This window comes from Aspergillus uvarum, assembly GCF_003184745.1.
Source record: "Aspergillus uvarum CBS 121591 unplaced genomic scaffold BO82scaffold_13, whole genome shotgun sequence".
NCBI classification, from domain to species: Eukaryota; Fungi; Ascomycota; class Eurotiomycetes; order Eurotiales; family Aspergillaceae; genus Aspergillus; species Aspergillus uvarum.
Window position 1 is genome coordinate 341,055 of NW_020291310.1, and position 12,634 is coordinate 353,688.

The 12,634-nt window shown below is 51.3% G+C and overlaps 3 protein-coding genes across 3 annotated transcripts; all 3 read right to left on the minus strand.

The window, feature by feature from the left end:
• Positions 1 to 257: 257 nt before the first annotated feature.
• On the minus strand, positions 258 to 776 carry BO82DRAFT_30565 (uncharacterized protein). Its single transcript, XM_025632226.1, has one exon. It carries the CDS (start codon positions 592 to 594, stop codon positions 304 to 306), a length of 291 nt encoding a protein of 96 aa, XP_025494217.1. The 5' UTR covers positions 595 to 776; the 3' UTR covers positions 258 to 303.
• Positions 777 to 2,838: 2,062 nt separating this feature from the next.
• On the minus strand, positions 2,839 to 4,322 carry BO82DRAFT_430490 (putative S-adenosylmethionine-dependent methyltransferase). Its single transcript, XM_025640625.1, has 2 exons — positions 4,173 to 4,322; positions 2,839 to 3,989 (listed from the first exon to the last, which is right to left on the minus strand). The coding sequence occupies exons 1-2, from the start codon at positions 4,226 to 4,228 to the stop codon at positions 2,990 to 2,992; spliced, it is 1,056 nt and encodes a 351-aa protein (XP_025494218.1). The 5' UTR covers positions 4,229 to 4,322; the 3' UTR covers positions 2,839 to 2,989.
• A 627-nt stretch (positions 4,323 to 4,949) lies between these two features.
• Positions 4,950 to 7,097, minus strand: dspD (putative protein-tyrosine phosphatase; the record flags this gene model as incomplete). Its single annotated transcript, XM_025637891.1, has 1 exon — positions 4,950 to 7,097. One exon carries the CDS (start codon positions 7,095 to 7,097, stop codon positions 4,950 to 4,952), a length of 2,148 nt encoding a protein of 715 aa, XP_025494219.1.
• Between the last annotated feature and the right edge of the window lie 5,537 nt (positions 7,098 to 12,634).

Genomic DNA, 12,634 nt, shown 5'->3' on the forward strand with positions numbered 1-12,634 from the left:
GCGAGAGAGGATTGGTTGTAAATGACTGGATTGGGTTTTTGCTAGTAAAGCAGCAATGCGGGGGTCGGGCGATCCGCTCTGGATTCGACTCAATTACCGTCGAAAAACCAAAAATTCCTAAAGCTGTTTGCCCACGCGGGTCTTTTCCCCAGGCAAAAGCAAAGCAGAGCAGATTACTCCGTAAAGCAGAGCATCTTTTCTTCTTGGGTTGATTCTGGAAAAGACCGAAACTTACCCCCTCTCCAACCCATTCAACGAGAAAACCAGCGAACACAGAACACCGCGAAACAAACAAATTAATTTTCAAGGGCAGTCAGGGCTGGGCCGGTTCCTGACTAACAAACCAGCAACAGCAGACGGAGCAGGAGCAGCGAAAACCAGGCAGTTCTGGGATGTTATTTGCTCCACTCGCATCTGCCTTCCGAGAAGTGGAATCGTGGATGATATCAGCCAGTGCCCGGATTTCAGAATGATTGGGTCCAGACAAAGAAGATTTCCCCAAGTTTCAGTAAGAAGAAAAAAAAAAAAAAAAAAAAGTTGAAGTTGACACTCCCATAATTTTCTGAGAATCTCACTCTTGTAGTGTTTTGACATGACTCCGCAGCAGAGTTATTGTTGTGGTGATGGTGGTTGTTTTTGTTGGATGCGGAGAAAGGCCCAGCTCCGGTCATCTGCGAGGCTACTAAGGACAGTACGTTGTGAGGACCCATCAGCTGGTGCTTCTGCAATGGGAAGCTGGCCAAATCCTCCGGGCCTCCTCCCTCCTCTCCTCCGTCCGGTTCATCCATTTCTCATTCTTTGTTTCTCTTCACAAAGAACCATCGGGAGATTGAATAAGGATCATGGAAATGATTCAGAAATACATGTAACAAAAGAAAAAAAAAAAAAGTCAAAGAAGAAAGTCCTTTTGAGAAGGGATCTCATTGTGCCACGAACAATCATTGATGGGCCCGGACACAGTGTGTAACTTGCTTACGACTGGCGACTTGCTGCAACTTCCCAAAAATCACTCAGGCAGATCGGGGCCTCCCGCCCCCGTGGCCATCGATAGCCAGCCATGACCATACCGTAATTACGCCACCCTTCATCGACCGGTCTAGGGCCTGGAATAGGGTGGGGAGCATGATGTCATTTCCACCAGCTGACCGTACTGTACGGGGCTTGGAGAGAGGGGCCGGGGGAAGCGCCCGCGCCGGGTGAGTTCGGTACCGTCACGGTAACTGGTATGTGGTGGTACGGTACGCTTGGTCGGTACAATACTGTACGAACTGCCACTGGGAGGGGGCAGCGAACCCGACCTTATCTCCAGTCAAGCACGCAAGCAAGTTTAAACTCAACTCGTCTCCTCTCCTCTCACCAGGTGTTCGTGGGTTACGAAGTGTGTAAGTTGCTCAGTCGATCAATCAATCCTTCTGGATACCCCGTGACATGTCTTCACCCCAACTTGAATATTAAAAAGTGGTGGACCTACCTCCCTTCCGACTACGTTGAATTCTGACCACTTCTCAAACCCATGGTGGACTCTGAGTCTCCCTGATCTGCTAACCAGCTGGACCGGCAGACAGACAGACAACAGACAACAGACAGACAGTCTGGGGCCCTCAAGTGGAGTCGCCCATCACATCACCCTTTCCCCTACTCCTCTTTTTATAAGTATCCATCCCTTAACCCTTTCCCTATCGATGGATCATCCTACGTCACGATCGCTGAGCCTGACCGTCGGACTTGTCTGACTGCTGACCTGGCGAAAATAAATCCCCCCCTCCCTTTCCCCCCCCTTCACTGTCGTCCCTGATCGACGAAGGATTGCCAGGCACGCGGACATCGGAATTTGAACCGAACCGGGTTTTGCAAGAAAAAAAAAATACCAAGAGCATGCCATGTGTTGTTGCCCATCACACACACAAAAAAAAGAAAAAAAACTGGATTGCCTAGCGGTCAGCACTCATGAAATTCTCGTTGAAGAACTGCTGCCCAGTTTGGGGGGAGAAACAAAAAAAAAGAATCCCAAATCCGGGATGACGTTGTGCACATTCCAGAGGGATCCACTTCGACCTCACTTCTGCCGGAAGGTCCATCATCGCACAATCCCTTTTCCTGCTGCTGCTGCTGCAACAACAATGGGCACGGCTGAGAAAACAGAGGGTAAAATAACTGGGAGAGACAGGTTTCAGAAAAATCCGAGAAGAATTGCTGTGTTGGTCTGATGCAATTGCGCCTCTGCGCCAAGAGCGTATTTGATGCAGTTGTTGCTGCTGTTGCTGCTGTTGCTGCTGATACTGTGGACAGTGTGGAGTCCTAGGTTCCAGGATCGAAGAAAGGTAGCTCACAAACAAGCCAGGCCAAACAATTGACCGTCAACAAGTCAGGCAGAACGTTCGGCCAAAATACTTTCGACGAGGATCTGCAGCCGCAGCGGTGGTCCGATTGATTGAAGAGACCGACCACCTGTCAACCGCCCATTCAGCACAAAATCTCCCGACAGTTGGTTGCCCTGTCGGCAATTCATCTTTCAGATTCGTTTGCTTTGCATAACGCCATGCTAGAAACGAGATTCTGAACATCGCTGGCCACCATTTTTTTTTTCTTGCCCATAGTCTTGCCCCCAATCGTAAGATAAGCTTCTGGGTGATAGCCCTGATTAAAGAAAGGCATTAAGGATGGCATTTCTTCCTATTGAGGAAAATCAATCAATTACGGAGTAACCAGGGCCACGCGTGGCGTTCTGGTGGGTACAACAGCGCGTGGACCTGTGTAAATGTTTCTTTCTCACAGAGATAACCAACATCTATGCCACAGCGCATATGTGTATAGTATACAAAGGATGATACACTTATCCCGGGGCTCTTCGCTCTACGACCACCGAGATGTTCCCTCCCCCCACTTCACCACTTTCACCACTTCAACTCCCCACGTCCCAAACCTCAAGAAAAATGAGATGGCATACTCTAAGGCATATTCTCTACTCATACTCACAGAAAACCAAGATCTAAGCAACCACCCGCTGGAAACAAACCGTACAGACACCCTGCCCTTCCCTGCCCCCGAAGCGAAACCTGGGATACTCGACCCTGCCCCAAACCACCAACCTATCCTTCTGCCCATCATCGGCAGAAGCAGTAAACCACTCCACCAACTCCTCCTCCGTCCAGTTACAACTCGTCACCACGAGGAACCCGCCGGGACGCACCAACCCCCTGGCGATCCCGGGGTACCGTTCACAAACCCGCCTCTGCACCATCTTTCCCCCCTTCCTCTCTTGACCTTCACCCTCAGTCCCCGGAGCACTCTCCCCCTCCCCCGAAGAGCCAGAGACCACCTCTGCCGACAAAGAAACAGCATCAAACGTCCCCTTGTCCAACACAATATCAAAGCCCCGGCGCTCGTACGGGAACCACGCCAGCCCTTCCGCCACCGGCGACGCAGAGGAGGAGAGGATATCCCACTCCTCGAAGCGAATATTCGTCCCCTCCCCTCCCCCCTCCCCCTCATCCTCCGACTCCTCATCCTCCGAATCAGAAAGATAAGCGCGATGGATCCGCAACGCCTGCAACCGCCGCGCGAGCTCCACACTCTGCGCCGAATAATCCACGCCGACCATGGCGCCCCGGAAGCCGCCGCGTTTCCGGAGCAGCGCTAGCATGCTGCCGTTGCCGGTGCCGAGGTCGAGGATGGAGGGCTGCGGGAGCTGCGCTTCTTCGCCTTCCGCTGCATGTCCGGGGAGGGGTTCCGTGTGGCACGGCGCGAGGGGAAAGGTCTCGTCGGTGAGGAAATCCAAGACTTTTTCGGGGGCGTTGTGTTCCGAGAACCAGGAGGTGCCGGGGTCGGAGTCGTCGTCTACGTCGTCTTCGGAGTCTTCTTCGGCTTCTTCATCGGGGGAAGTAGACGGGGGCTGCTGGGGGCTGGGTTTGTTGGTCGAGGAAGACGCGATGGGAGCGGGTTGTTTGGAGGAGAGGTGGGAGAGGGTGCGGGCGTAGTAGCTTTCCCAGCTATTCCATTATCAGTCGTTGCGTTCTCTTTTCTCGCATTCTCAGAATGGGGGGGGAAGGGGGGGGGGGGGACGTGAAAAAAAAAAAAAAAAAAAAAAAAAAACAAAAGAAAAGAAAAGAAAAAAGAAAACGACAGAAAAAAATAAGAGGGGTAGCGGGGTAGAAACAGTCGTTCTAACTTACTAGTCCTTGGTGCCGAGTTCACTCGGTTCTAAATATGTGGGGTGTTGGTCGGTCATGATAGACTTGTGCTGACCCTTCTCCGTGGGCAATGGGCAATGGGCAATGGCCGTGATGGTGTCCTGGTTGTTGTTCCGGAGTGGGAAGTGGATGGTTGGAGGGTCGACAAAAAATTGCCTTATCCGCCAACTTCTGGAGTTCTCCCCGGATCCCGAGACTGATCCGTGCGCTAACTACATACAAACACAGCACGAACTACTTCCTGAATATTACTGGGCTTTATACTACGACACAACTATACAGACTTCTTCTCGCTACAACGCGACTGTCACATTTCACCAGCAAACCAATAAGCCTCGGGTATTCTGCAGCTGGATGCCACATGCCTGCCACTAACCAGATAAAGAAATGAGAATAGTATTACAAGTTATCAGGCACGTCACGATTCCTCGCCGCCCTTTATCTTTTATAACACCTCGACGCCGCTTGTCCAGGAAGCATGCACAATGTTGAGCCCACGGCCTTCAATGCAAATGATAGAGAAATGAACGAAATAACGACCGTAAAGCCCGCTTTGGTCATCAACTCATCAATTAGATGAAACAGGTAATGAACGTGGATGGGAAGAAAAGAAAGGAATGGAGGTGCCACAACGGCCTGAGTGAAGATGTAAAGGAATGTTGACCTGACGGTCGGGTCAGAATGAAGTGGTGGTAGTCATGGAATCATTTCGCAGACCGGTGCCCAATGGCCAGTCCAATCGAAGACATTATGGCAGAATTACAGAAATTCATCAATATTTCTCATAATCAACCTCTCATTCCCGGGTGGCGGAGACCGCGGATCCGCTATCCGCGATCGGAACCGCAGTCCGTTGAGGCCATCATCCTCGAGGACATCGGAGACCGATCGCGAGATAGGCGCGGCCATGAAGTCCGTCGTCCTCGGTGAGAAGAGAGCATTGGATTCCTCAGACCCTTCCCGCACGAACATATCGGTCTTAGCCAACGAGTACGGTCCGGCTTCGGAATGCCATGAGGGTGGTGCCGGTTTGGCAGGTGTGATATCGCTTGTCAACCCGGTATGGAAGCTCTGGCGTAAAGGCAATGGCCGGGGTGAGATGCTTCGTTTGTGCGAAAGAGACTTCGTAAATCCAAGACTCTCAATTGACACGGGCGTGGTCTGGTTGGTGGAGGGCACCGACAAAGAGCTCATCGATGCTTGTGACATAGCATTGGACGAATGGGGTTCAACATCGGAGTATACACTCTCATTGCCAGGAATACAGGTCTCGACCGACTCTCGTTTATCGGCTCGTGAGCGCCGCTGTTCACTGTCCTTTGGTGAGCTTTCGCCGAACCACTCTTCAGGAGCAGCTTTCGACAAACCCCCGCGGAGGAGGCGGGAGCGGAAATCCGTCAGCTGATAAATGAGACTCATATTAGGGCCAACCCAGCGGCTGCGCTCCTTCACAATCTCGTACATCGAGTTGAAATCCAAGTCTCGGTTCTTGAAAAGACCATAGGCGATCACCAACGAGGCTGATCGACTGGCGCCGAGCTGGCAATGCACAAGGACTTTCTTTCCATCTGCGACGCGGGAGTCGATCAGCTCGCATAGTGGGTATAGATCCTCCAGGATCTCCGAGTTATGATCCCAGCCGACGTGGACATATTCCGGTCCGGCTGCTTCATGTTTTGGAGTCGCCGGCAGCGACGCCTTACTTGGGGGATACTCAAATGCGGATTTGAATGATGTTTCCGAGGCGGCGGTCCATGGCTCCGCAATAGAAAGGCGCTTGGGACTGACGGACCCATTGCGCAGAGCACTCACCACAGTTTCGGTGTTGGCGCTGGCCTTAGTAAACGGGTTTGCGACCTCCTTAGCCACATTCACAACAACATCAAACTGGGATGCCTCTTGCGCAGTCGGTTCCAAGTAGAGAAAAACGCCAGAGTCATAGATTTGAATGGGCCCATTGGGGTAGCCTCGCTCGCTACGCCGCGTCGATTCTCTAGAGTCCAGATGGTCGTCCTCCTCCTTCAGCTCATGTAACACCCCGCCAGAAGCGGAATCCTCATCCTCTACAGTCTGTAGGGGTGACAGGTTGCTCTCCGACGTAGCCGAGGGTCGCCGGGCGCCATGATGCGTCATGGGTCGAGGTAGCTGCATGCCACCCTTGGGACCGAAAGAAGGAGAAAAGACAGAGGTCAGGGAAGGCGACGATTCGGTATGGCGCAATGAGTGCGGGGTTGGAGGAACAAGCTCGGTGATGTTGTTGGAAAATGACCTGTCGAATCCGGGCGTGCGGATGGTCAAGTTTGCTGGTTTGCGGCGCATACCCTTCAGAGGCATGTGCACAGGAGACGGGGGAGCGGAGAGATGGTGTGAGGTCCCTTCGACCATAGATGCTGTTGCGATGGGTGGGCGCGACTGGGATGGCGGCGGCATCCTCAGTGAGAGGTTTTTGAGGTTTCGTGCCCGCCTGCCTGGGGAATCGGGTCGTGGAAGGCTGGCGCCATCTGAAGCCGGTTGGGAAAGGCTGTTAGTCGACGAAGACTGGCTTTCGAAGTTTCGCGCCGGGGGCATGGTGAATTTGTTGTTGAACGCCAATGGCATGGATGAGGGAGATTCGGGCGAGGAGCTCGGAGATGTATCCGCCACAGATGGGGAGTCGAATGTTGAGATGGTAGTAGTGGGCGAAGAGTCGGCGGAACCTGATGTCACGGAGGAAATACTCGCACGATGTTGGATAGGAAAGGGACGGCGAGTCGATGTATTGATGGTGACATTGGTGGGCAGACGGAGCGGTTTGAGTGCTGTGTTCCGCGCCTCCTTCTCGGGGAAATCAAGCGTGCGCCCGCCAAAAACCGACATGAAGGAGGGAAACGAGTCCGGAAGTGTTGGAGCGCTGGTCTGCACCGGCATGATTGTTTCTAAGGTTGGTGAGATACACCTACGTTTGAAAGGGATCGTTGCCCTTTCCGGATCGCAGCTGTAGTGAAGAGTCGGCGCGAAGACTGGGGCACAGTTGTTGTGGCCAGCTCCAAGAAAACAAGGTAGAGTCGCACTTGCTACCAGCGCAAATGACCTTTTGTTTAGACAATCAGCTTCCATGTTTCAGCGTCAGTTGTTGGTTTTCGGCAGTAGAAGAAAGCACAGCTGCAAGGAGAGTGAAACCGGTTCGAGGATCGGCCAGCTTCGTGAAATGAAAACAACAGAGCTAGTAAGGTCTGTAGAAGCAACAAAGGAGAGAACAGGATCGCATATGCAAGCAGAAGCAGAGATTCGCAGTTGATATCCTAAATGGAGTCCGATATCAGGAACATACCAAGGAATGCTGCAAGAGAAGGATATCCTCTTGGGATCAGTCAGTAAAGTGTTCGAGGTGAAGGATTGAAGATTGAGAGATCTCAAATGAGAAGCAGCGACGAGAACATGAAGTTCAAATGAAGGAGAGAAAAAGAAGCTTTAGGTATAGTTCTTCATGAAAGAGATTTGGGAAGTAAGCGAATATGCGACTAGGGTTTGGGGGGGAAGGGAGGATTGCCGCCCGGGGAGAGTAACAAAGTGGGCAGTCGTTCCTCCGGGGAATGACGACAGAAAACGTGGGTGGGATTGCTCTCAGTCGCAAACGACTGCCCACCACCACTCAAAGGAACGGCACGGACAAGTCGCAATGCCAGGCAGGCAGGTGGAAAGGGTCCCTGCGTCAAGGGAAGAGGGGAGGGGTGTGGGAACTGGGAGGGGGAAGGGGGGGTTGTTCAACAAGAGGGGGGAAAGAAGAAGAAAGAACAGAAGGGAGGAAGAGGAAGTAAGTAAGTAGGAAGAGAAGATTCGGAGGGAGAAGGAAGGAAGAAGGGAAAAAATGAGTGTGAGAGAGAGTAATTGGAGAGTGACAGAGTGAGAAACAAGCCTCTGGGCTCAATGTACTCCGACCGTCTGTCTCAGCAAGACTCGCTGGCACAGAGCAAATTAAAAGAATAAAAAAAAAATAAAAAATGATAATAATAATAATAAAAATGAAGGACTAAGAATAGCGATTCATTTGGGAAAAGGGCAACGAGCGAATAAGAGAGGGAGGGGCGAGTAAAGTGAAAGTGAGTGCAGTAAGTGAGTGAGCAAGCAAGTGAGTTGAATGGGCGAGTGGAGATCCAACCGGCCGTGTGTTGCTGACAGCACGCCAATCAGTGGTAATGACGAGGGAGTGGAGAAGATGTTCTGCGTTCTTCCTGAGCTTCCCATGGGCTGCAGCTCTAAATTTAGCCGCCCGGGTTGGTTCCCTCGCGATGGAATGTGCATATCATGGGCGCCAACTTCTGCCTCTTTCCCCTTCCCCAACAACTACCCCGAAGGTGGCATATCTTGGCCCCAAATGTTGGGTTTGGATGAGAAGGAGAGAGGAAGAGAGGGAGAGAGAAAGTAAAAGAAAAAGCAAATAAACCCAGAGACTCATCTCTCAAGTATTGAACAGGGGTTGAGGGGAAAGAGAGAGAGAGAGAGAGAGAAGAATCCCAAAGGGAACAGACAGATTGTGGAATGCCTCAATCCCATAGTCCGTTGCAATAGTGACACTGGCATCTCACTTTGCCGGGCACAACCAACCAATCCTTTTTAGGTTGGAGCTTCCAACTGGTCTGGCCTTTTCCCTTTTGGTCTTCCCCTCTCATGCCCTTTCGGGTCTCCCATTACCCATAGTGGTGGTGCAAGTGTCAAATCCAATAAGAGAGATGAGAGATGAGATGAAGAAAAAACAAAATAATAACAAAAAAGGCGAATAAGAGAAAAGTCAAATGGTATTCCCCACAAAAGGGTACCGTGGGCGAGGCGGATATAGAATGATTGGTGGGCAGAGCAAAGCATCAAAGAGAAAGCAAAGGGAGAGAGGGGGGGGCAAGGCATAGAATGGATGGAGCTAGTAGTCCACACTCCACGGGAGAGACATCAGGCAAAGAAAAAGCATGAAACGATAAACCAGAACACTAGATCCAAATAAACCACACACAAGACAGAACATACCTATCAAGCTGCTTCCTCCTGAGAAATAAGATAAAAGCACCCCTTGGATCTTTGACAGGTGCCAGACCAGGCTGGTGGTGGTCAGGTCCGGATCGGTACCACCTAAGGGCAATACTAGGTCTGAGCTGCGAGGTCCGTTGCACAGCAGCTGTCGCTTGAGGGAGTCGAACGCAAACAAGCAAGCCAGGCAAATGTAATGACGCTGAGATCGCAGACAAGAAGAGAAGAGAAGTCGAGTCGAGTCAATTGAGGAAGAAAAAGAAGATTGAAGAAGACTTCCAGAAGTCGCACAGAGATAGGTCTGTCTGCTCAACCCACGAGGAGGTTGATAATAGTAATAATAAATGCGCCAAATCCAAGGAGACGGTATTCCAGCACCGGTTGCACAAGATCAATGCCGTATTGGGGAGAGATTGACCCGCTTCAGAAGGCGTGCACGGTTTTTGCAAGAAAGTAAAAATGAAGAGGACAAAAAAAGTTCTGTCTAATTGAGGAGTTTGCTAGTTGGAATGAAGAAGGGTCGGTTTCTTTCTGATCAAGCCGGCTTGAGAAGAAACCCAGGTTAGTCAATTTTTGTCGAGCAACCTAACTGTCACCGGGTAAGCACACGGATGACCCCCTCCTTCAACCAGACCAAAAGACACAATAAGAGAGAAGAAGACAAGCAAAGAGAATTAGAGTAGAGCCCGTCGGGAGGGGAGGCATGAATCGCTTTTTCACTACGTAGATGCGGAGGGCGATTCAGCAGGGACCTCTCTCTGGCGCCGAGGCTTGGAAAATTGGCAGCGGCTCTCTGGGCCCGTAGCAAAGGTGAAACGCAGAGGCTGACGGACTGGGGCTAGTGCCAATTCTGCTAGTCTCTGGCCGTCCGTCCTCTCCACTGAGCATGAGGTCCACCCTCCATTTCAGGTCCCATCCCAAGCAAGTTTCCCCTGGAAACGGTGGGCCGTCTGGTCCAGGCAGTGGGCCAGGAATAACTTGCCCGAGTCAGGGGAGTCAGGAACGGGCACCTTGCCGTCGCTAAGACAGAGCACACTCTTTTTTTTTTTCTTTTGGCTTTGCAATAATCTGACGATTTGCTCTTGACGTCTCATTCCATGAAGAAGAAGAAACAAAAAACTTTGGTGACTCCGTCCCAGACCCTTCGGAACTGTTTCAGCATGGAAGGTTGGGAAAGTTGAGACAGCAAGGCATGGAAATGGCCGTGGCACACTGCAGCTGAAACAACACCCTGAGAGGGCGCGCGCTAAGCCAACCCAATGAGAGGCGGCAGAAAAGAGGTTCGGCCGGGTTTGAAACAAACCAACCAATGCTAAGCCACTAGTTCCATCGCCCATCACGTGTGCAACATCGCCTGTCACAGGCAGACTTGAGGGGAGGGGAATAGGAAAAGGAGAAGAAGAAACCCAAATCATCTTCCTTCATTCCTTGTATCGTCGCGATCGGCTATACTGGGTTTGATTGGCTCTGGTCACGGGCCGCCTGGTCGGTAATGCTTCAGATATATCTACATATTTACACCTATAACTCCGAGCATGATGATCGTTCGGCGCTGGTTGACCCCGGTTTCTTGGTAGCACAATTCCTTTACAAGTGCTGTGTACATTGGTAAAGTACACAGTGAGAACTCCCTAGCCTCCATAACCTTGACATTGCCCAGTATTTGATACTGCTTGTCCCTGCAACTCGAAACCCATGACATTTACTAGTAGCAACATCCAAAAGGCTTGCACTCCTGTCACAACTGAGACACGCCGGGTAACTAATGACTTGCTACGTCACAGATACCGGACGCAATAGGTAGAGCTCCGATTTTCTGGCATGACAAGAAACTCGAGAACCAGTTTCTGCTGCAATGTTGCATCCATGATCTGCATCTGATGCGATCGGCTCATGGCCGGGCCACAGATCGTCGTCGCTCGGCTCTCCAGGACGGATATGCGTTGCTGCACTGCGTCAGCTTTATGATCCCGCGCAAATCCTCATGACCGCAGCCTCCTGTCTTCCCCACGGTCTGAAATATGTGTAACAACTTAAGTCGTCTCTCACCAGCCCTTCGTGCTGACTCGTGACCATCACTCAATGTCATTCCGTTCAACATACGGTGCCTGGGTCGATGTTACGGATTGAGAGAGATTTGATGAGACCAGACCCCTCTGCGCCCGATTCCACGTGGCACAAAACGTCTATCTGAAACTATGGGGCCAGGAAAATGCCATGGCTCAGAGCAGAGAACCACTTCAACTCGGACCGCCCGTTCGGCTTCACATCGGTGATTAATGTGGGGGGGGAATTCGTTGATTGCGGGTTGCTGAGCCCGGCCATGCTCCTTTAACCTCAATTGACTCGGTATGCCATTTTTCTCTTTTGTGAAGATGAGGCTTCGGTGATCAGCCAACAGTATGCCCAAATGATAATGTTCGGCTCGGAATCTCGAGAGCATTTTCTACTAACATTGCTAATGCTCTTAGTTGATAGTTTTTCGTACCGGGACGGTCTGGTGCCTGAACCCTAAGAATCTATGACTCGCTAAAGTTTCGAAACGCTCCCGTTGTCTGAATGCCAATGGTCTCTAACTTGTTGGTCTCACAAAATTCCCCACAGGTCAATTCGTGCAATCATGCTCGACTTGACTGTTGGACTAAGCATTTCCAATCAACACGCAAGACCATCATATCCATCCCGTCTCCTGCGACAGGAATTGCCTTTCGGAAGGCTGAGCACTGTTGCAGCCTCAGCTGTAGCCTAGCAACCAAGCGACCAAATTTGAAGGATTACACGCGCCATCCACCTTCATAGGCAGCGATCTGGCTAGCAGCGCTCGACACGAGACTTAAGCAAAGCCTCCCGCTGCCGTCAGTACCCATTCACATATTGCCTTCGCTAGCGTCGGTCCGATTTTTGACGGCTTGCGTGACGGCGCCCCAATCGAGCTTCCCCAACCTTAAGTCAGATCGGATTCGAGCAATATACTGATCTCTAGACGAAACACCCGAGTATCAATAGTCCGCAGGCTAACGCAAAGCTCATCTCCCATTCCACGGGGTTATATTCGCTGAAAGGAAAGCTCTTTCTTGTCTGTGCTGAGCATCACTGGCTACTATCAACTAGCAGAGGGCTGTCTTGTGGCATAATCGTAGAAGTGGGATCCCTGGACCCCGGGCCTGGACTCGAATCGGCCGGAGGACATAAAGAATTTCCGGGCAATACGAAGGCTTCCCAATGCACGATGAAGGACCCTGGTCTGAAAGATAAGTCGGAGCATAACTGAGACAATCATCGGCAGCAGTCTGTTATCTAGACCTTGGGTCATGTCACGGTTTCCACTGAGCTGCGCCTAAGTATGAGTAGAATCCTGCAGGTCGTGATATCACCTTATCGCTAGTGATGTTATTACTGAGTTGCCTTGCATAGTCTTGGTAATGGATGGGGATAGCAAGATCGAG

Excerpts from the sequence above, each read along its gene's own strand:
- BO82DRAFT_430490 (XM_025640625.1), bottom strand. The coding sequence starts at position 4,228 with ATGACCGACCAACACCCCACATATTTAGAACCGAGTGAACTCGGCACC. Across the intron at positions 3,990-4,172 it reads GAACTCGGCACCAAGGACTA|CTGGGAAAGCTACTACGCCC; the intron begins GTAAGTTAGAAC and ends ATAATGGAATAG.
- BO82DRAFT_30565 (XM_025632226.1), bottom strand. The coding sequence starts at position 594 with ATGTCAAAACACTACAAGAGTGAGATTCTCAGAAAATTATGGGAGTGT.